At 40.6% G+C, this 23,762-nt stretch overlaps 2 protein-coding genes across 6 annotated transcripts; one reads left to right on the top strand and one right to left on the bottom strand.

The window, feature by feature from the left end:
* Positions 1-1,251: 1,251 nt before the first annotated feature.
* LOC115579582 (group XIIB secretory phospholipase A2-like protein) lies at positions 1,252-4,312 on the top strand. The gene is made up of 4 exons (XM_030413165.1): positions 1,252-1,617; positions 2,578-2,666; positions 3,069-3,234; positions 3,791-4,312. Exons 1-4 carry the CDS (start codon positions 1,353-1,355, stop codon positions 3,907-3,909), a joined length of 639 nt encoding a protein of 212 aa, XP_030269025.1. The 5' UTR covers positions 1,252-1,352; the 3' UTR covers positions 3,910-4,312.
* Positions 1,853-17,967, bottom strand: LOC115579562 (cyclin-dependent kinase 12-like). Of its 5 annotated transcripts, XM_030413131.1 has the most exons (7): positions 16,233-16,249; positions 16,036-16,137; positions 10,671-11,214; positions 10,377-10,520; positions 6,776-8,368; positions 5,826-5,897; positions 5,067-5,451 (listed from the first exon to the last, which is right to left on the bottom strand). In XM_030413131.1, the coding sequence occupies exons 3-6, from the start codon at positions 11,172-11,174 to the stop codon at positions 5,844-5,846; spliced, it is 2,295 nt and encodes a 764-aa protein (XP_030268991.1). In that variant the 5' UTR covers positions 11,175-11,214; positions 16,036-16,137; positions 16,233-16,249; the 3' UTR covers positions 5,067-5,451; positions 5,826-5,843. The 5 variants fall into 5 exon arrangements, 4 of the variants coding, with proteins under 4 accessions (XP_030268991.1, XP_030268983.1, XP_030268999.1 ...); XR_003983681.1 differs by lacking the exons at positions 16,036-16,137; positions 16,233-16,249 and adding an exon at positions 1,853-3,322 and having other exon boundaries at positions 5,346-5,451; positions 10,671-12,921; XM_030413123.1 differs by lacking the exons at positions 16,036-16,137; positions 16,233-16,249 and adding an exon at positions 11,542-12,921.
* Between the last annotated feature and the right edge of the window lie 5,795 nt (positions 17,968-23,762).

The following is a 23,762-nucleotide window of genomic DNA, read 5'->3' on the forward strand; positions in this document are numbered from 1 at the left end:
CTTCTTGCTTATATTCTCTAATTCATTGAATTTTCAAGTTACTAAGGCTTTTGCCACTGAGGACATATCGAAATGTTTCAGTAAGAACATTTCATGTTTAAATAATACAATTAATGATGGGGGAATCCCATCTAGCAACTGTACAATGTCTGCTGTGACATCACCTCTAATACTAACTGGTGAATATTATATCCACTTATGCAAATGAACAGAAGACTCACCTAAACCTTACACATTTTTATTATGACTTAAATTATATATTTCATTCCTTTTAACGTGTGTTCACACTTCATTTCAGGCAGGAATTAAATTCCTAATATCTCATGTTTTGCTATTATTTAGATGATTATGAGGCCTTTACTCGACTATCCACCCGTGTTAAGCGATAATTTTCTGTTTATTATTGTTGTATCACTCAGTTTGAAATGTTGTCATGTTTTCTCTACTATCTGTGGTCGTACATATGATGAGTGTTGTCTTGGAAATTATTTATTCCCACTTGGGAATTGAAATGTCCCTAATTTAGCACATAAAATTCAAATTCACAAAGTTCACTATTTTTATTTATTTTTTTAATCATTTTTTTCATTTATCAAATGTGTTTCCCATGATGAAGCACCTTGACATTTAGGGATTTGAAGAAAAAAAAAGGCCTCCCTAGCCCTCTCCAGGTTCTAGGCTGTGCCGTAATTAACTGTGATCTGTACTAACCCACAACAAGTCTTCCATCCAAATACTTTAGCAAAGTACAAGCAAAGAGAAACATAAAATGTGCTTTTGGATGCCTATATACACACAAGCACTGATAGAGTACTAAGATTCAGCCCTCAGTACACTGATGTGGACTATCACATTGATCAACATCTTTATAATGTAAATTCCACCTCAAAACTATGAGCTCATGAGCTCATCTAAGGGCTTCATAAACAAATACTACCAGACGTGGTAGTAAATTTGAACATTTACTAACATGAGAAACAAGGCAGCAAAGCACAGCGGTGATGCTTTGGTTTTTTTTGTTTTTTTACAGCAAAATCACTCGATTCACTGTGATGCAATGTGTTACTGTCAAGGAAGAGTAACTCTTAAATTAATGGGATTAAAATATAATTTAATTCCCTTGACTCAGTGGTGAGCAAGCACGCTCTGATCAATCAGCTTGAGTGATAAAAGCTTAGATATGTCAAAAAGACAAGATAGAAGCTGGACTTTGTTCCTCCACATATGAGCCCGTCACTGCCTCTGGCTCAAAGTTCAGGTCACGCAGACAGTTTCAGTATTGCCTCTGTGAGTGTGTTTGTGTTCCTCCTCAGTCTCTCAACTCTTACTCTGTTCATACTGAGCGCTACAGGATGACCCGTTGCGCCCTTCTTGCTCCCCTCCTGCTGGGCCTGTTCATCCACACTGCTGTTTGCCAGGAGGCTGAAGACCCAGCTGCACCACCACCACCACCACCACCAGGACAGGCTTCTGATGGCACGCAGGCAGAGGACGAGAATGAGGAATGGGGATTAAATTCCCTTAGAGGCGGCTTTGAGTCTGTCGGAGGCTACTTTGACTCAGTGCTGGAGTTCATGGGCGGACGTGATGGAGTGTGCCAATACCGCTGTCGATATGGTAAGTCAGTTAAATAGGTGAGCAAGCATTATGCAGTATAGTTTAGTGAAGTTACAATTATACTGCTACTGACCTTTTTATCAGCCAGCGTGGTTACCGCTTCTGACCAAATCTTTTCAGAAAAACACAAAATATCTTTTTCCGTTTTAGAATGAAAACTGTCAGATTTAAAGACACTGGCCAAATAAATTCAGCTATCTGCCCTTCAAACCAAAAAATACATGTACAAAACATATATGAGTCAAATGCAATCAAAGCCTTTTAATTAGCAGGTTTTGTCACAATAAGAATCTCCATTTGAAAACTCTTTAAAGTAGACCTTTAACTGATAACGTATGAGTTTTATACTGTGAGGAGCGTGTCAAGTCTTGCATTAAAACTGCCATTTTTTTCTCATAAGACAATATTTTTACATTAACATTATTACTATTAAAAATCCAAATAAAATATTAATCAAATCATCGCCCGGGACAGGGAGCTTATGAACAGTCTATTGGATAATCAACCTGTGCACAGATGATAATATCTAATAATCAAGTGAGGTAACTGTTAGTATATTAATGATTAATACCTTTATAATAAACCATTAATGTAAGTAGTTATTGTCTGGAAACTGACTGTATTGAAAAAAAATTGCAACAACTTAAACCCAATAACGAGAATGCCCTGATACCAAACACCTAATAGGATTTACTTCTTCTTATCATCTTTGCTATCGTCTGTAAGAAGGCCTGGAACTGGACTGTGACCCAAGCATGATAGGAGAGGTTTCATGTGGTGACTGGGGAAAGTGTCAAATATCATGTGAACAGAATTAAACAAGCAAACTTTGTGTCTCTGTGTGGCAACATGGATCCATTTCAAAATCCACATGGTTGTCAAACAGAGTCCAGTACGTTTCCACTGGCTCACTGTGAAACACAACCTACATCTGATCATTTGCTGTCCTTCCTCTCTCAGGTAAAGCTCCTGTTCCTCGTCCTGGCTACCAGATGCCTGAACCTGATGGATGTAGCTCCTACTTCTTTGGTCTTCCTGTTCCAGAGGGGGTATGCTGTTCATGGCAAATTTATGGAGAATTATGTCACACTGTGTTGAAAACCTGAATCTACATTCCTAGTGGACTATAGAAAAAGAGGAAGAGGACCAAAACTTGTTTGACTTTTCAAATCTATTGTTAAAAATGCTACAGCCGAATCCTAACATCTGAACTTTTTACATAGCCCAAACTGGACACATAAGGTATGCAACTGACAATAGCAAAAATTGTGGACATTGACGTGAATGTGGACATTGAGGTTGTGTCACATTGCCTTCAAATATATTTTCTCCAGTCCCGAAATGTTCATAGAAGTCTACATGTGACTGAATCTCATTTTTAGTCTGAACCAAAACGAACACTCCGTAAACACTTGTATACAAACACATTAATCACCTTTGTTGTTTACCAGCTGGACATGGGGATCCCCGCGATGACCAAGTGTTGCAACCAGCTGGATGTGTGTTACGACACCTGCGGCTCCAACAAGTACCGCTGCGACTCCAAGTTCCGCTGGTGCCTCCACAGCATCTGTTCTGACCTCAAGAAGAGCCTTGGCTTTGTGTCAAAAGTTGAAGGTTGGTACTTTTGAAACCCCTTGGTCCTTACAGGCCAGGGTTACTGATCCCATCCCCATTCTTCAGCACCATTCAGCCTCAATGTCACCTTTAAAAATGGAAACAATGAAACCAGATTTGGGGACACTTGCATGGTCATGAACCTGAGTTGACTTACAAGTACCAAGTTATGTGACAGCCAAAATTATGTTGAAATGGTGTGATACTAAAAACTTAAAATGTCCCTCCTTATAAGAGCAGGTGGGACTGAAAAGTTACCTGCTTGTCTGGGAATTGAGCCAGCGACCCATCATAAGCCTGTGATTCTGTCACGTTCAAATGTTATGAATCAGGGATTGGTGTAATATGTAAAACCTGTTTGAAGTGATCCAAACATCCGTAAAAGACGTTCCCTAATAATATATATAAAAAATACTTCAATGTATTATAACACAAAATGAACTGTAGGCTGAGTAAATCTCAGAACAAAGTTAAATGTTGAACATGGGCCTCTTTTGTACATACTGCTGTTCTGACTGAAGTTCTTGTTTGTTTCTCTTTTACTTCCTCTCTTCAGCGTGTGAAACGGTAGCAGACACCTTGTTCAACACAGTGTGGACTCTGGGCTGCAGACCCTACATGAACAGCCAGAGAGCCGCGTGCTTCTGTCAAGGCGAGGAGAGAGATGAACTTTAGATTTAGAAATGAACCACGCTCCTATTTATTACAGTATCAACTCGTGTGACGTAGCAGATGATAGCGCTCTGAGTGATGGTGTTGCAAAGACTGCTGTCTGACGACTTGAGTAATTTATTTGGAAGTTCTCCCTCTCAAGACATTATATTACTTGTTTTAAGCCCAACAGCACACTGTATTGCAAGCCAAAACTGTATTTGTGTCTTGTAGGGGTGCATTACTGCTGTCTGTGGTGAAGCACCTAAGCAGTTGGCAATGGAGCATGATTCTGGGAAAGTACAAATAGACAGTATGTGGTGTGAACTACACTTTAAATGCACAGATAGCCGTTTGTGTTTCAGTCTTTGCATGTTACCATGTAATACTTAACCTATCTGATAAATAAATGTTATTAACACATAGATTTAAGTGTTCCTTGTTTCATTTCATGGAATGTTACCGACAGTGTTCATCACCTTTGTGTGTGTGTGTGGTCAGTTTCAACGATCTTTCAACAGCCAGAAGCTTTTTTTCAGAGCTCATCGCTAACATTTGAAGGCTAACGTGTTAAACTACAAATGTTTGCAATGCTAACAGAGTTGCCTTAAAGAGAGTATTTCACCTATTTAGCATCTCATTCCTGTACATTTTCCAGGACTTACACACACAAAGGCTCCTCAAGGGCCCTTCAAGCAGACTTTCTGCAAACTTTCATGGTCTGCCTGAGGTGCAGACTTCTCCGAAGTTCACAGAATTGATTACTTACAATTCAGTGCAATACTGACTTGACGTTATACAACTTATTATAAATGTGTAAAACAATTACTTTATTAAAACACTACTTGAATCATGTATGCGGTAAATAATATTCAACCACATTTGTAGTACAGGAATATGTAGAAGTATCTGCTGCACTAACTGAACTGTATTTTATTACTGAACTCTTTAGGCCTGTCTATTAGCAGCTAATATTAGCCTTGCAGTCTCACAGCCCCCAGACTTGACATAACAACAGTGAACATATCACAGTCAGTGGGATTCATCCTCTGGTGTCTCCTCCATGAGTGATTATTCTAAAATGTTCAGGCTAGCTTTTGTCCTCTACAAAGAACATTCATTGCTTTCGCACAACAAGTATTGTATTACGTAGTGGAAACAAAATACCAGGAACTGACCAATTTTACAGTGAACGCTTTATGACAAACAAAAGAAAACAAAAAAAAAGGTATTTAAATTTACCTGTAAAACGTATTTTGCTTAATCAAACTGAAACAGTACCAAGAAAAATAAGTCAGAATAGAAACAAAGGCTGAGATGTAGTGCTGAGATATAGAGACCTGTCCTAACACAAATAGGCAATTATTTATTTTTAAGAAGATCTCATTTAAAGTGGGAGTTCAAAAAGTGACTCGGTACGAATCTGGAAATATGACTAAAACACTAAATGGTCCTGTTACCCTATGAACTGCATTTGTAAATGATGAATGTTAAATATGAGGTCCACATCATCCGTTGGGGCTCGCAGCAGGTTCACATTACAGACACTCAGGACACTCCACAGGTCTACAGGAAAAAAGGATAAGAAAATGATAAGCATGAGACCAAATGGCACTGACTCAGTGCTGCTTGCATATATCCATTGTTATAAATCATACAGTTCATTAGTAGTTTAATTAAAATAACAAAAAACATTATCCATTTCAGACATTTTTAATGTATTTTGTATAGAGATATATTTCTTACAATATGATGTCAGAAAGATCATCCGTGTTGTTTTTTGGTCTGCATGAGGTTTACGCAATATAAAAATGTATATTGCATTGGGAAATAAACGAACACTTCATTTGAAGTTCACGAGAAACACATTTTTCGGGGTTCCAATTATCCATGGACACACATTAGCCAATGTCAGTGATGTCACACATATTTTTACTCACTTTAACCGGTCTTAGTGGTTAGAGAGCTGACTGTGTCAGTTTTTGCTTCACCATCTGGTTAAATGCTTCCAGCTAGAAAAAAAAAACAATGGTGTATTAAGACAAAGAAAGAAAGAAAATCTCGAAATTAATATTACAATATGTTATTCTGTTATTTTAATCATACAAAATTTTGTGAAATTACACAAATGTAAAAAAAAAAAACAGAATAAAGAGAAAAATCTAATATTAAAACAAATCTAATATATGTAAGCACAGTACTCCATGAGAAAATGTTTAAAATGCTCTAAATCCCCAGTGTAAAAACTTTTGAGAAATCCTAAAGATTCCTGGGCCTGTGTTTATCACGAGTCTCAGAATCTAGGAATCGTTTCCAGTGTGATCCTCTGACTGAACACACACTGCTGACTTTCAGCAAGGACTGTGACATCTTTGTTTTACGGCACCATAAGTATGAAAGATGTAAATATGTTGTGTTGCAGTTGTTTTAAAATCGCACCACTTTTTTACTTACAGGCTTTATGGATAGTCATGTAATAGATAACAGTTGTCTAGGTCTGCTTCCACAAAATGTATCATACTTTAATGTCATGTCCTGGCAACTTCTTACATGCCAGAACATCACTGGAACGCTGAAATAGAAGTGGTTTCCTCAGGTAAGGAAGCTGAAAAAATATTTCTGCTCTTGGTCCTAAAAGTAGGACAAAATTCACATCCCTTGGAGTAACTAGATACCTTGAGAACCTTGATAAATGGAGGCTACGATCCACAAATGAAACAATCAATTGTTGCATGGCGTATGGCCCAACTTGCCAGCAAATTGAATTGAAATCCTAATAAATAAATAAATACTGCTAACAAGCATACATACAAATGGGATATACATTTACTCTTGTTAGCCTAACCTCCATCAGATGGATCAGGAAGCATATAACAAACACTCTACAAACCTTTTTCCTCAGGTTCATCTTGATCTCCTCCTCGGTTGGCTGCTTTTTCACCTCTTCCGATTGCTCAGCTGGTTCCTTCTTCCCCTCTTGTGACCGCTTGGCCGGCTGCTTTTTCTCCTCTTCTGTCTGCTCAGCTTCGGGTTTAGAGTTGGAGCCATCTTCAACCCCCTGTGGTCCCTTCACCTTCTTCGCAGAATTCGCGAGCCTTTGTTTTTCTTTAATTTTTCGCCTCCAGCGTTTTTTCTTTTGAGGTCTATTCCTCCTTCTAGTTCTGTGGTTTGTGAGTTGCTTCAGACATATCTGGTGGGTTAACTGCTTGGTGGGGATGACTGTCAGGCAGCGAGGGCCAGAGGTCGATCCACTTTGGCCTTCACTCTTAGACAGATCTGGATTCATAAGCAGGTTAACGTCTCTAAGAGGTTTTTGACGAACCTTTGTAGGTGCCGATACAGAGGTGAGAAAGTGCTGGTAGGTGTTCTGTGGATAAGGGTGCTCAGTGGGATACAGTGATGGAAGAATTGAATCCTGAGTATAAGTCCAGTAAGAGTCTGTAGCTGCGCTGTAAGTGCCACTGTCAAAGTACTGGGAGTACTGGGATGAACTGTAATCTGGATATGCAGACACAGCAACAGGATGGGGGTGGGGATACATTTGGTTTTGTGGATACTGATGTTGATAAGTGGAAGTTTCTTTGGAGTCTCCGTCGTCTCTGTGCTTCTGAGCGTCTTTGCTGTCCTGTTTGCTTTCTTTGTATGTCAGTCCATCTCTGCTTCTGTCTCTCAAGCTGCTGTGCTCAGGCGTTCGTCTTTGTTTCCAGTCTCTGCTGTGGGAGCTCCGATGGCGTGGGGGGCTGGGACTAACACTTCTGGAGGTCGACCTTGAGGAGGAGTAGGAGCAGGAGGAGGAGGAGGAGGAGGAAGAAGAGGAAAAGGAGGAGCTCCTTTGCTGTCTGTGGGAGTCTCTCTGCTGACCCTCCAGCTCCCCTTGGCTGTCAGCCCTCACACCTTCGTGTTTCTTGCCATATAGCCTCTCCTGAGTCCGATCTGCTAATTTGCTCATCTCATCCATTTCCAGGCTAAAGCCCAGAGTTTTAAGAATGTTCTTCAGATCTGCATGCTGCTTTTGCACATTTGGTTTCTCTTCTTCAGTCTTCTGCCTCTTCTTCTTCACTGGTGGGGGAGACTTGGATCGACTGCTCGAGCCTAAACAAAGGACTCCTCCGTCATTCTTCTTCTCATCCTCCTCAGGTACATGATCGTTGAAGGATCTCTCTTGACTGGGCAAGTCGGTCTTCCTCTCTCTACTATTGGACTGACTGTGGCCCAGCTGAAAGGCACAACTGTTAGAACGCAGGCTCTCGCTCCTGCGAGGCACGTCTGACTTGTTCTCCACAGCGAGGGGCTGAATGTTCAGGAGCTCCTCACCTAAAGGAAGATCTTCGCTGTCATCGTTTACAATTCTACTGAGCAAGTCCATGTCCACTCCTTTGTTGAGCACGCTGAGGAAGCGCTGGAAACCCTGGTCAACACTGTTCTCCCCCTCAGCTGGTGAAGTAACCGTTTGGCTTGGAGGAGGCGATGTGACGGCAGGAACCTGGGAAAGGTCAGATTACAAAAACATTGCTTACTGTGGAAATATTCATTCATGAAAACAGGAACTTGGAGCACCCACACTTGTTTCACACTTGGGCCTGTCTTTACTTAGAAGTAAAGTCAAAAAAGAGCATTTAATCATGAAGCCTATTTTTAGCTGGACTGCGAGTGACAGAGTGAGTAAGTGAGTGGTCAAGTCAGCTGAGTAGCGTTTGCTCAGTGGACGCTGGCCTTTCAAAATTAATCTGTGAGAACTGTTATCAGCTTCCCCCTCAGCTGCTGCATGCAGGTTTCAACACTCTCCCCCCCCCCACACACAGAAGTTCTGACGGTAAAGTCATGAAGAGTAACCAAACTGTTGCTTGGAAGAAATGAGAAGGAGGTGGAAGACGATGCTTTTTATTATTTTGATGGTTGACATTTATTAAAACGCCCTTAGAAGTTGGCACAGACTCCCCACCTACAGTGTGAATGAAGAGAGCGAGCGGTGGGATCGCGAAAAAAGCAGTTCATCAGAGAAATAACACATTATTTTCTGATTGTGCCCCAGCAATTGCACTCTAAAAAAAAAAAGTAAAATCTAAAACACGAAATGCTCTAACAGAAAACATCTGTAAAGATGAAATTGGAAATGGTAATGGAACTTAGATGAGGGAAACGTGAAATCTGAATTACTACTCGAATCGAGGGGAAATAATCAATAGATCTCAGCAAAACATATTTTTAGGCTACGGCTCTTAACAATAAGTACAAAATATAGGCCTAAAAAAGGAATGTTCAGTTTTTTTTTTAGCAAACGAGCATTTCAAATCCAGGAGTTCATATCATAAACTCCAGCTGTATACTAGGTGTTCAACAAGTCTTGTTATTCACTTCATTTACAGGTTTCTACCCGATAATTACTCTAAACACTCAAATAATCTGTTGGATTGATGATGGTGGCACATGCAATCATGGTGGCCAATAGCTTTCTTTAATCCTAAATTCAACTCACGAAATGTATTTCGCTTGAAGCTGTGTCGCAAAGGCCATCGACACTGACATTCCTACTGACATCAAGACGTTGGTGTCGCTGGTGTCCAGACATTCATGAACACCAATGGAGGAGAGGATAATTGTCCCTAATGGTGGCCATCTGCAGGGCCATGATAATTCCCCCTAATCATGAATCACATTTCAATTGCAATATCTGTCAAAAAAAACACAACTGCAAATGTTTTTTTTAACCATACTGCACAGCCCTCGTTGTATTTATCTGTTAAACCTATAACAACCTGTGCCCTGTCTCTCAACCAGTGCATGACGAGAAGCTTTCAGCCCCCTGTACAGGATAAGCAGACAGAGAACACAGGTCGATGACTGGGTACAAAAGACAAAAAAAAATAATTATATTACCGCTTTTATACCACCTTTTTTCAAGGTGGAGCGGGGGTACTGGGGCCAAATCCAGTGACTCTATGGGCGAAGGCCAGGGTACTCCCTGGATGAGTCGCCAGCTCATCGCAGGGCCCTTACTGATGGCAGTGGCTGCCACGAAGGTGCCAACTGCACATCAGGAGCAGTGTTGGGGTTGGGGTTCAGCATCTTGCTCAAGGATGCTTCGGCTTGTAACTCAGTCCCGCCCTGGGGAGCCAGGGATTCGAACCAGCGACCTTCCGGTCACTAGTCCTCAGCTACTTATATTGTTATTAAATATAATCAAAAAGTGATGACTTTTTTCTACAAAGCTGATGGCTATGGCTCAGGAGGTGGAGTCAGCCATCCAGTAATCGGCGGCCCAGCTGCGTGACAAAGTATCCTTAAGCAAGAACCCCCATACTGAACCCCAAATTGTTCCTGCTGAGACGGTGGCTACCTTGCATGGCATACACTGACATGCAAGTGTATGAATGTGTATGAACGTGTGTTAGAATGGGTGACTGTGACAAGTGTTTGAGTGCTTTGAGTAGTCAGTAGTCTGTCAAAGTCCATTTACCATCCAATGTGCAATGCAATAAAATAGTACAAACCTTAGTGTTTGTCGGCAAAACAAGGGGCTCCCTAGACCTCTGCATCATTAGTGCCTTCACTCTGAGCTTCAGTGGATGGTCTTCCTGCAGCAAACCATCTTTGTTTAGGCTGGAGGAGTTCATTTTATCCCTGCGATGGTGGACCTGAGCAGCAACAGGAGGAGGAAAAACAATATACAGTATATTATCTGAAAAGCAGGTGGCCCCTGTTTGCTGAAAATCACTGTACTCTCAAAGTAAATCAATGGTCTAAACGACACAAATGAGTATCTGATCAATTCATCTTTTGCTCACCTTCGGCAGAAAGCTGGCAGGATGTCGTTGCTGAATAATTGCATTCACCCTGTCTTTTAGAGTTGCACCTTTGCAGGTAGCTGATTGTTCATTAGAGGAAAAGCCTGTGACTGATGTCTCCTCCACCAATGGTTTAACTGTTTTCAGAGCGATAGAAACTTTCTTGCATATGATCTGCTCCTCTATCTCTCTAATCTGTTCTCGCTTTCTTCTCAGCTCTGGATCCTCATCCATTTCGAAGGGTTTTCCACTTGGGTCCTCGAGATCCACCTCCTGCTCATGTGAGTTATGCAGGGGTTGACACAGACCCTTTGATCCCAGACTCGCTCCTGGTGGCATAGTTTGTGGTTCATCAGCAGCGTATCTTGCATAGTTGCAGTGAGTGGCCCAGTAAATATCAGCTGCTGAGGCATTCTCCATGCTGCTGTCAACAACAGTCTGATGAGCCGAGTCCAGGTTTCCTTGTTGGGTTCGAAAAGTTCCCCCCCAGTCAAGTGGATTCATTCTTCAGCCAGTCTCGTACAGTCAATGAAGTGAGTACGCTCTGTTAAATAGAAACAATGTGGACAGATGGCTGTGGGTTAATGACCTGTGTGCAGACTGTGCAGGCAGTGTGGTGACCACCTCTTCACCTGTCTTCCAGAGCCTCTCAGCAGCCCCTGCCAAGCAACTGTTAACATACCCGTTCAGTACGAAAAGCATTAACTTAGTTTATCTGGAAATACAAAGCCTAATGTCTGACAACCACACTGCAATGGTCTGATAACATCGTGTAATATTAGTTATTCACGGACAGCAGAGCTGACTAAATCCTTCTTTTTGACGGCTTCAGATGAACGCTAGCCTGTCAGCTAACACAGTGTTTACCTACTGGGTCTGCTGAAATGACCGCTTTCTCTGTCGCATCTGGGAATGATAAAATGTTACACTATGGCTATCACTTCGTTAACTAAATTCTCGGACTGTAAAATTTCAAAAGTTGCACGGAATAAGACACAGCAGCAGGAGAGGACAACCTATAAATATTGTAAACTTCCCACTAGAGCAGGACCAGAGCCCTCTTACTGCTTCGGTCGTCTCAAAAGCGGATGTTAATAACAGCGACACCTGCTGGATGGAGTACCTGTGACCGTACACGCGAAATCATCCATGTCCTCGACGTGAATACGTGTCGACAAAAACCTAATGATATACATTGACATGTTCCACTCCTCTGAACCTCTACTCTTTCCTCCTGTAATAAAAGTGACTACTTTGAGTCCTAGCACTTGAACAGGAGCCATCCCTGGGACTTAATATCAGACTTATCTGGACATGGTTAATGTCACACTACCTTTGCTGACCCAAAGATAACAGTGCAGTTCCAGTCAAATTAAAAACAAAACAAAATCTTATAGGTCAACAGTGTTTTTTATGATTATTTTTACCTGAGTCATTATTATATTGCTTATTCACCAGTGAATTATTCAGTGTCTACCTTTTGAGAAGAATTTGCAGGACAGTCCTCGGTGCACTGTAGGACCAAAATCTTAGTGGTTTAAGAACAGTTATCGGCGTCACGCCATTAACCTAATAAAGCTATCATCAGGCTCTCAAGGGACTTTTTCGGAGCTTTTCATTCACTCCTGACTTAGTTCCAGAGTTGATAGGAAATTGATCAATTCAAGTTTTAATAAGTAAACACTGTAGTCAACTAAAAAGTAAAAATAGAAAATAATCTCGTAGTGATTGAAGACTTGTGGTCAGCAAAAGACAGAGGAAAACTTTTTCTCACTAGCATCTGTCTTTGAACACACTATTAAATGATTACTAACGTAAAGTCTCTGCATATACAGAGAACATAGCTTAATTTTCCCAACATCCTAATTTTTCATATTCTGATGTTGTAGTCTTCCATGCTCTCTGTACATCATTGTGCATTATTACAATAAGCAAATGCACTAAGCAGCATGCTAAGGACAATTTCATGAGATTTCAACTTCTATACATCACAGACCCATCCGATTTTCGCTTCTTCTGGGGAAAAAGAAAACTAAAACAAAGTCAAGACAAGTCAATACAAATAAAGACATTTTTGCCATGTTCTTGGAATCAATGTATTTAATATTATGCATTTCAAATATTTACACACTTTTCTGCATCTGTACACAAAATTAAATTGAAGGAAACCACAGGTCAGCCAAGACCCTCTGAAGAATAAACACTGGACAATGTTGCCCTTTCCTAGGGTCATCCCACAAAAAGACCAAAAAGGTGCATCAAACATGTTTAAACTAATTTTGGAAAAACAAAAATGACACTTTTTTCTCTAGCATGACATTGTGCTATGGGTATAAGAACAGACCAGCCAAGAAAGAGACCTCCAACATCGCCTGTAGGTTTATCAAGAGACCTGGTCAAAAACTCTGCGAATGTTTTTAAATGCTTGCATATGTTCGACGAAGGTTTTTTTTTTTTTTTTTTAATGGGATGATGTTCAATGTGTGTTTTGTTGTTAAACAAGCCTCACTGAAGGCCCAACTGTTTACTTTATGAATATGTTATTCTTCACAAGCAAAAGAAACTTTTTCAACTACATCGGGTAGTTTTAAAGTCGCCCATTGCAAATGTCTTCATCCAGGTTGTTTGGTTTCAATAACCTGCAAACAGCGGGGCCTTGACAACGTCTTGGATTTTTGCATGTTGTTCAGGGGCTGAAGTGGCAGGTTAAGAACTGGCTGAGGATTACCAATGTACGGTGGGAACATTTGTTGCGTTTGAGCGAGTACGGCTGGTAAGATGTTCAACGCTGGGACACGAGGGTAGGGGAAGAAAGGAGGCAGACGAGGCAAGAAAAGCCCCGGTCCAGTGGGGGGCAAATTCGGAGGCAGAGCTGGGTACGGCAGCGGTGAACAGCTCACTGGAGAGTACATCGGCATCACGGGTGTAAGAGGTGGCTCTGACAAAGGATATGTGGGATTTTGAGAAAATGTTTGACACACAGCAGTGCTCTTCAGGGAGTTAGCTTCACATGCGTCAGTCTCCCTTAAATTGTTACTGCTGCTGTTCTGGCCATAGTCAACAAGTTGATGTCTATGTAAGTGTACCTCTGGTACATCTCTCTGAGCACTAATTGAGTCTTTTTTCATGTAACATTCCTGAGTTGGTGGGCTAAAACTAGACCTGCTTGATGATGATCTATTTTGCATTCTTGGGGAAAATGCTTGTCTTACGTCCCTTTCCCTGCTTCCTCTACGGTGGCGGCCCCCATCAACATCCTTTTTTCCATATAACCTCTCCTGGATCCGATGTGACATTTGGCCCAGTTCCTCGGATCCTAAATTCATGCCAATAGCTTGCAATACATCCTGCATCTGCTTGTGCTTGTGCTCCTCCTCAGGTGTGAGCGGTATCTTCTCCGCCACTGAGGGAGACCTGGATCTATTGTTGGAGCTGATGTAGCTTCGTTCTCCATCACCCCTTTGCAGCGATTTTTCAGCAGACAGACAGCTCCCCAGTGGGCTGAAGGACTTGTGAGGAGGCAGTGTCTGGGATCCCTCATGCTCACTCCAGTGCCTGGTATTTTGATGGCCTCCCTGTTGCCTCCCAGCACAATTGGGAGACCATGGACGATCTGCGGTGTTTATGAAAGGAACTGGAGAAAGTGGTTCTGGATCCACTTTTGTAGAGGTCTGAGTCACTATCTTGGTGAGCGTGTCGAAATTCACACCCTTGTTGAGCACATCGAGGAAACGCTGAAAACCCTTTGTTGATGACTTCTGCTCAGGAACAGCAGCGCTGTCGTGGGGGACATCGCTCTCAAAAGACTGATGGGAAACAAATGGAAGCAACCACAGTTTATATAACCAATATCTGTAGTTTTTGTTTGGCAAATACATCTGTAGTATACTGAACAACCTGGGAGAATTTTATAGGCATCAAACACAACAGCACAGAGTTAATTGGGGCTCCCTATTATTTCATTTGATTAAAAGAAGCTTCTTTTAAAAGAATTTTAAATTGCCTAGAAATAAGTGATTTCCTTTTATGCTGGAAAGTGACTGGATACATTGTGAGCACCTCCTGATGGTCTCCATCAAAAAGTGAATAAAAGAAAGTAAGAGTTGGTTTGAGTGGTAAAGCAGCACTGTGTACACAATGCAACATAGGGAGACAGTGTGATGCTCAGCTTAGTAGCTATCCCGGGGCTCCTGTTAACTAGCTCCATGCTCTCTCCACTTTACACCCAACAAATACCAGTTCAGTCAGCTCGCACACAGTCACGTTGGTTTAAGCTCCAGACTGGATCAGGACCACCAGAAACCTTCGCAACCTTGGTCTCAGCCCCGTATTTTTGAGCCTCAGTATTCCGTTTGATTTAATATTCACTTCCAATGTATATAAAGTTTTTGTTTTCCATAATGGATTTACGGCACATACATACACATAACAATCATAAAATTAGTAAAGCTGCGAAGATAAGTTGGACAGCTGAATTTTTGTCCATTATGGCCTCGTCCACATGTACATGGGTATTTTTTTTTAAACCAGTTTTAAAACCAAAACTATCTGCATCCAGGTGTGGGTTTTAGCACCATATTAGAAATAATCTCTGTTCATACTAACACACCTGGAAACACATATCATGTACACTGGGCATGCGTGTTTGGTGTTAATAGGAAGCAGATTGTCTATTCTCTTCTTTCTGTATTCTCTCTCAGTAACATCCTCTGCTTTCTTCATCAGCAATATGTTTTTACATAGTCGACCAAAAAACCCGCACCTCGCCCTTAGGTTTTTTACATTATTCTACTATAATGTTGTCCTAACAGCAGATGAGCCACGTGCGGAGGAATCTTGATTATTATGTAGTCAATCAAAACCAATGTGCACCCAAAGACATTGCAATTGTCTGCATCATCCATTCCAAAAATGTCTGCTATTGCCCATCCATATGTAAACACTCAATGCGTTTCTGAATATGTTGACTATTAATTTTTTGTAAAAAGGTGTCTGGTGTTCCAGTGCTGTTAACATGTGTATGAAAGGCCAAATACATAGAAAAGCATCGCTTTAAAAAAAGTATTATTGTGCATGTAGACAGGGCCTAAGAAATGTGCACCCCAACTTAACACTGATTGATAAATTTTCCTAAATACTGCTTCATATGGAAAGAAAAGCGTATGGATGGATTATGGAGTATGGATCTAGTGTGGCAGTAGGGTTACGTCGGAAGGTCAGCAAAACTGTCTCCGGAGTAAGCAAAGCAATGTATGAGGTGAAAAGTGCAAAGCATTTTTGCCTTTAGTACCCCGAACAGTTCTGCTCACACCTCGCACTGATGATGAAGCCAGTCTCCAATCACCACAAGAGAAAACAAACCCACCTGTCCACTGGATGCATTCAATGTAAACCTTGTTCTATCTTGACAATGATCCTCGCGATCCATGTAAGGACTGTCATTCCTCGCTCTTGTTTTGACATAACCCTGTTTGAGAAGGAAGAATATTTTATCAAACTACTTTAACAAACAACATGGAATACTTAGACTGATCCTAAGACACAGTGTTTACAGTAACTTACCTTCGTAGAGCAATCTTGTGATCGTGTCCTTTCTGGTGAACGGTCCCAGCTCCTTTCATCACCATCTCTATCTTTGTAATATCCAGATGATCGTCTGCCAGTTGAATCATCATGTTGTTGCCTGAAGCTGAACTCCTCCTGCCGGTATCTGTGTCTGGAGTCTTGAGAGGGTTTCCTGTAGCTGACAGCTTCTTCCTGTGGTAGCGTATGTTTAAAATCTGTAGTTGCGCGAGTACGTGAAAAACTGTCTGGTGATCGCCTGCTTGCTTTATCCTCAGACACACGCCTGTAACTGTACTGATCTTCACACCCCTCTGTAAACCTTTGCCTTTTCTTTTCAGACGTCCCCCGATCAGATGAAGACATGCGTCTCCTTACCGGGCTCCTTCTGCTCCGGTCTCTGTTCAATGGGTCTTTACTGTACAGCCTCTTAGGTGAGTTACTATACTCTCTACCTCTGATGGTCCTCTCTGTGCTACCATGTCCATCCCCACCATATTTGTGATGGGAGTCTCGCTGTATATCTCTGTGAGGTTCACGCCTTTCCCATTTGTCATCATAGCCGTCCCACTGCCGTGAGCTTCGGTCGCTGTGCTGCCGACCGTGACTGTACTCAGACCTGTTTGAGTACATTATCTCACAGCAACTCCAGCAGCTGAGTGGACACCGAAGACTGCAAGAACAAGAAATAATTATAAGGTAAAGAATTCAGAAAGATCGATGAGCCAACCATAAAATCAGACATGTAACAATCACAGTTTGACACTGACTTATTTGTATTGTATATATTATATTTGGTCTCTTTAGGCCCATATATCACTATGAAGAATTCATGCATCACTCTTGAGTGCACATCTTTCTTGGTTAAAGGTCTATAAAGGAAATGAGTATTGCTCGGGGACTTCATGAGAAGAATGAGATCTTTCTGTCTGGGCCTCAAGAATGCGCAGTATGCAGTTCAGTACGTCTTATCAATTAGCACTTCCACGCAATAACCTTTTGATTGCTGACTTGATTCTAAGAAGCCAAAAGGAGAACGCCTCCTCAGATACGTTGAAAGGAACCACAGTGAAGTTATGAATCCAGAAGCACGACAGCAGGAATCACAAACCGTGTGCTAAAGCTGTGCATTTTTTCACTCCAGAATACATTAACGCTGACAGCGTTTAACCAGGGACTGATTGAAAAAGTTAAAAAGGTTCAACGGAAGGGTTAGCAATGGCTTAAGTACTTATTGATCTGTATTAGCTGATGTTAACAGTAACGTCAGCTGGCTGGCGCTTTGCTAGTAGTACGGCTGCAAAGGAAAGTTAGCATAGCAACGGACGTATCTAGCTAGTTAGCTTTAGCTAGTAGGCAAAATCTTAAATCGTTTTATTTACTGTAAAATAAAAAATGCACAAACCCGTTCGTCTGCTGTTCAGATAAGTAAGATCGTAAGTTAAAGCGCAAGGGGAGATTTTGGTTAACTTATGTTATTAGCTTAAGATCAGCATAGCAACGCAACGTTACAGTAGCTAATTTACCTTTTCTGGTGGACGACTCCACTTTCTTTAATGGCGGACAGTAGGGGTTAAAAACTGAAACTCGGCTGGTCAAATTGTAACAGTCCTACCATCGACAAACTGTTAAACAGTCAGCTAGTTAACATTTGTTGTAGAAAATTGGCAGACGGTGCCGCCGCGGTGCTGGTTGGTTCATCTACCTTCCCCCAGTCTGTAATGGGGCATTTTTTTAAAGTAGCGCCACCGTCTGGATGGAGTGTGAACAACAACATGCGCAGTCTTCAGGTGCATTAACGCCACCTTTTGGCCTGGAGAGTCAAAATGATTTCATGCTAAAGGAAAATTCCACCCAAATATTTTTGAGCTAGTCCAAAGCTTCTTGACAGTGAAGTCACACGCATAGACCTCCTCAAACTAAATTATTTAATTCTGAATGTTAGTCCTCCTGCTTTCTGGTCCCAGCTGAGGTCTTCAAGTTCAGAAGACCAGAGCTGCACATCATTATAGAAATGTTGGTCTTTTTATTCCCAACAGACTTCTTTAAGATGTCACAGGAGAAAAACTACAGCTGTGAATAATGGAATTTAAGGATGGCTGAATTCTCTATTAAAGTCTTTGTATTATGTGCGACACTGGGATAGAACTGAGCCATGGTTAACGTTATTGCTGTGTGGAGCACAGGAGTGTACTCTATGGAGACAGGCACAGGTGTGCTTATTGGATCAGCTGCCTCAGGTGCTTTGAGTGTATGTATCAAGTTAATTTACTCCAGTAGAGTTGGTTCACTTTGTTCTCAGTTCCTCAGTCCATTGAATGGGTTGTTTATTCGATTCCATTTGATATCCTTGGCCACATGCACTCACTGTGCAGTCGTTTATCTTATAAGATTAAGTTTGTTATTATTGTTAGATCTGTGAATTTAGACAATGTATTGTAATGTACTGATAAAGTTGATGCAGAGTTGCTCATTGATTTCTGTATTTCAGAGATAATGTGATAGACTTGATTGTGTATTTATACTTTCTCTCTTTCATAGAAATGAAACCAATAAACCACACCAAAAAGGAGAATAAATGCTTTCAAGTGAAACTTGCTGATTGTGTCTCCTTTGATCATATAAATTAAGTCAGTTTCCCTGCCCGGCATGTTTTAGATGTTTCTCTGCCCCATCACATCTGTATCAATTGAATGGGTTGTTATCAGAGCTGATCATTTTAATCAAGTGTGTTAGAGCAGTTTAATGTCTAAAACATGCAGAATGAGGGGTCCAGGACCAGGACTGAAGAGTGCCATAGTAAAGGATTAGTGATCACTCTGCATATTAAATTGCATTTAAAGACGATCAGTAAAAATGAACTGATTATAACTAAATCAATTTCTTGTGTAGCTAACGGAAAACTATGTGTGCAAATATCAACCAGAAATATTTGATATTTCATATATTCTATGATTTACGATGGGTTCAACACATCTCAATACCTATCGGCTTTAAACAGCAATGATTGTTAAAATATCACGATTTCCTAAACAGGATCAATTCTCTGTGATTTCAGAGCAAATAGATTTTTAGATCAGGCGAACAGTAGTTGAAATCAAAGGGACGGGCGGACAGGCCGACTGACAGACTGACATCACAGTCTTTGCGGTAACTTATCCTTCCAAAACTCAAACACACCATGTTAATGTACTTTATGTAGGATTTTCAGATCATCTAAATACAGTTTTGTGATAACTTGATGAACATTACTTCGAATCAGACCATGATTAGACCTGAAACAATAATAATTAGCAATTAATCAATAATCAGCAAATACCTTGATAATCGATTCAGAGTTTCGGTAAATTCTCAAGTAAGGCCCTGTACACATATACACAGGTATTTCTTAGAATTAAGCTTTTTTTTTGCGTTTCGGCATTCTGCAACACATGTAAACAGTGTTTGGGGTCACTGAAGACGGAGCTTTTGGAAAACTGCTGACAGGGTGAAGATATTCAGTGTTTATGAGTGGACAGGAAGACAACACCTGTTGCTTTGGCGTGGGCTTGACAGCCTGCGTTTGCGTTTTCATGTGAACAGAGATGTATTACCGTTACCAAAACAAAAGTTTAATTAGTTCAACAAAAGAGCACAATAAAATGAAAAGCATGTTACAAAGTATATTCCGTTAACAAGAACTGACATGCCATAAAAGGAGTAGGAGGAAGTGTTTCCTTTCTAACTCAGTAATCATAATCAATGTACTGCCATTCCTGAGCCTTTGTACCTTTGTACACTCCCATACAATGATATACAATTCAATATACTGTATGTGCAATTAATATATAACATATCATATGCAAAAACATTTACATACATACCCATATATGGCTATACATATGCGCTGAACACACGCATATATACCTACACACACACACACACACACACATCTACTTACATACCTACATGCACACATACATACAAATACACATACATAGATGACAATATACATAACATATAAAGACACTGATATTTCTATATCTTATTATAAAATGTAACTTATTACCACAAATGTATATTTCATAACCTATTTATATTTTATATATACAAGCACATGCATACATCTATGAAAACACCTAGTGATTTTAAAGCCCTCTCTCATCCCTGTATCTTTGAAAATCATGTCCTACATGTGTCCTGTGCTGGTAGAGCACAAGACCCCGCCAAAACTCCTAAAAGCCTGATTCCACTTAGCAGTACGGTTTGGTTGGCTGACCTGATACTAAAAGGTGGAGTTCAAACACTGCAGCCCTTTTTTTTTTTTTAAATCTCATGTCATCATCTGCACCCTGAAGTATAATTTCTGAGAATAGCTGAACTCCGCAAAATGTTCACTTCATTAATATGAATGTTTAATTAACTTCCCTAAAACAGGAAATGTATCATATGAATTTGTCTCTGATCAAAAACTATTTACACTAGAATAACCAATTTGTTATATTATAAACTTCAATCTGTCAACTGCTGTAATAATGTATTTAGGTGGTTTTATGAAATATGTACAGGTTGCGAAATTGATTTTAATACAATCTCTCCACTGTTACAACCGTCCCAGTGTACAGGGACGGTTGTAACACATGTCAGGGACGGTTGTAACATGTCTTAAATATACACAATGAATCAATCATATAGTCAAAATGGAAAATATTATTTATCAGTCACGTTATTGTGACTATTAATTTCATGTTTTTAAGTAGTGATTACTTTTTTCATACGACATGACAAAAAAGTGGTGACGCCATCAAGTTATAATGCAAGAAAATTATTCAATGGGTAGAACACCTGAAAAAAGTGCACATTTTACTTTAATTGTTTTATTTACCTTAACTTGACAGCTTCGGAGTCATTGGAATGGTTATATGACTATTTCTGGGGTGAATGGTGGCTGTCTCGCTTCCCCCTAGCGCAGTGGCGTCAAACTGATCCAGTAAAGGGCCGCTGTGGCTGCAGGTTTTCATTCCAACCAAGCAAGAGCACACCTTATCCAACAAATCAACTGTGTAAAGCAGGGGCGGTTCTAGGGGGGGCCAACAGGGGCCAGTGCCCCCATAACTCTGAGTCTGGATCCCCCTGTGGCCCCCCCCAACACAATGACAGATTTCTTGCAATTATTTTGTTCTGAAGGGAAAAGCAGAAATAAACTGTCTCAGCAGTTTACTACCCAATCAAAATTGCCGAAATTGTAAACACTGCTTTGCCTGAATGAGGGATTTATCCTTTTTTCCGGGTTGTATGTGCCCCCTAACAAAAAAGCCGGCCTCAACCTGACCCCCCTATTAAAACTGGTCTAGAACCGCCACTGGTGTAAAGTCAATTCAGTTGATTGAATAAGTTGAATCAGGTGTGTTCTTGCTTGGTTGGAATGAAAACCAGCAGCCACAGCGGCCCTTTACTGGATCAGTTTCTGTGAGCGGAAAAACCTGCCATGCAACTTTGGGCCAACTAGAAAACAGCAAAGAAATTGCCAAAACTGCATAGCTTCCCTTTAATACCAATATCTGCAACTCTATCCCTAACCTTTGCTAGTTTTTAAAATATAAATGAAACTTGGTTGGTGTTACTTTCATCTCATGTGAGCTAGCTTGACTGCTAGTTTGACACTTGTTAGCCATTTCTATTTTTAGCTTACAAAACAGTGATTCTAATAATACTACATCTGATCTTATAACAGCATCCAAAAAAGTACATCAGAAAGAAAAGTAGGGGGGTTTTTTTTAACCTCAAAAACAACCTTTTGTAGATAACGGCATCAGGAAGTTTCAAATGTGGCTCCCTTTTTATCAAGAATGTAGGGAAACTGAGCATGAGCACAGTGAGTGTCATCACTCTAGGTTGTTTCTGATTGGAGAAATTCAAGGCGTTACAAGCGTCCCCTGTTACAACTGTCCCTGGTCTCCCCTACATACCATGAAGAAAACTAATTTCACTACTTCTGGCCCTTTTGGCCAGTAAAGTTTCTGTGAAAATAATCTATGAGGAGGACTTGAGGAGGGTCTTACGTAAATGTTCCACTGAAATTAGTGTCTGTTTAACTAGTGTCTTTTTATCATATCATGTATTATCAACTAATTTCATTATATTCCGAATAACAGGAAGCACATATTTTGATGGAACATTTCCAAAAGGTTAGAGAGACCCTCCTAAAGCTCTTTCCTTCATCTATGAAAGACCTCTCCTGGAATTGTTGCAATAAAAACAGGTCAGCCTTTATAGCGAGGTCACTATAAATGATATTTGACAATAAATGTTGCGATGATAAGTGCATGACCAGACTTAGGAGGTCCGAAAACAGGCCACCACCAAGACACAACAAATTATTTTCATCAGAAGCTGTGACTGTTACTTTAATCAAGTTATCAGACTCAGTGTGCAGTTGGATTTGCCTTGCTTGACATCCTCCTGATTGAGATGTGTCCGCTCCAGCACAGAGCGCAGATATCTCTGTATGGAGGAGCTCTGAGTTGTGTTTGTGGATTTTATTCTGCAAAAAGTAATTATGCAGTAAATTAAGTAAGAGATTATCTAAAATAACCACACTGTGCTGTACTTTGTCATGTTTGTTTATTTCCTTCTCTGCCACAGATGAGACAACACTTAAGTTAAAAACAAAATGGACACTTTAACATTTTGAATGAGAACAATAGAGATGCAACTGAGGTGTTTTACCAACAGCAACTGTCACTCTTGTGTCACTTGAGAAGGTGGTAAGCAGCTCCTGCTGCACAAATCATGTTACTCCATGGGGCAGCTGGGTATTACACGCAATATCACACAAGAGTCCAGCCCTGATTTTCTGTGTAGCCTACTCTGACAGAGGCAGAGACACACAAACCATCATGTCAGACATTCCCAGAGAATAAAGCTAGGATATTGTCCAGAGTTGCATACACATAAACATATCCTTGGTATGTTGAACTGGCTACGGAGGACAGTAGTAGTTTTAGAACACTGAGTGTTGAGTTGTGGTTATAACATGCAAGGTTTGCTGTGTGTAGTATTTTGGATGTTTCTTTTTCTGTTGGCTAAATGGATTTCTTTTTTGTGTAGTTTTGTTATCCACTGGTACCATACCTCCAGTGCATCTGCCTGTTGTCAGGTGTGTCACACCCCCGCAGTTAGACGTCTCAGCTTTAAACCTGTCTTTGCAGAGTCACTTTTAGTGACCCCGATTGTAATAAACCAGCCTGTTATGGTACTTTCACCCACACTGACTGTTGGCTTCATTATCAAAGTTCACCCGTATTTATATCGAGGCTTAGTCAGTTTTCCCATGTCATTTAAAATAAACAATCACAGAAATACAGTACCAAAAAATTATTTACCCCCTTGGAAGTTTTCCCCTTGTATTGCTTTTATAAATAGAATCAAGTGATTGTTGTATAAAGACAGCTGTGTCTGAAGGTCCAGTCACTGATTAATCAGTATTCCTGGCTACAATTACACCATGAGGACAAAATAACTCTCCAGCAACTCTGTGAAAAGGTTATT

The sequence above is a fragment of the Sparus aurata genome, chromosome 1 (genome assembly GCF_900880675.1).
Source record: "Sparus aurata chromosome 1, fSpaAur1.1, whole genome shotgun sequence".
Classification (NCBI taxonomy): domain Eukaryota; kingdom Metazoa; phylum Chordata; class Actinopteri; order Spariformes; family Sparidae; genus Sparus; species Sparus aurata.

Bases quoted from the DNA above. Each gene is read 5' to 3' on its own strand.
- LOC115579582 (XM_030413165.1), top strand. From the start codon at position 1,353: ATGACCCGTTGCGCCCTTCTTGCTCCCCTCCTGCTGGGCCTGTTCATC. The intron at 2,667-3,068 runs GTATGCTGTTCA...GTTGTTTACCAG, and splicing joins GTCTTCCTGTTCCAGAGGGG to CTGGACATGGGGATCCCCGC. The intron at 3,235-3,790 runs GTTGGTACTTTT...TCCTCTCTTCAG, and splicing joins CTTTGTGTCAAAAGTTGAAG to CGTGTGAAACGGTAGCAGAC.
- LOC115579562 (XM_030413131.1), bottom strand. From the start codon at position 11,174: ATGAATCCACTTGACTGGGGGGGAACTTTTCGAACCCAACAAGGAAAC. The intron at 10,521-10,670 runs GTGAGCAAAAGA...GTTGCTGCTCAG, and splicing joins CTGCCAGCTTTCTGCCGAAG to GTCCACCATCGCAGGGATAA. The intron at 8,369-10,376 runs GTTTGTACTATT...GACCTTTCCCAG, and splicing joins TTTTGCCGACAAACACTAAG to GTTCCTGCCGTCACATCGCC.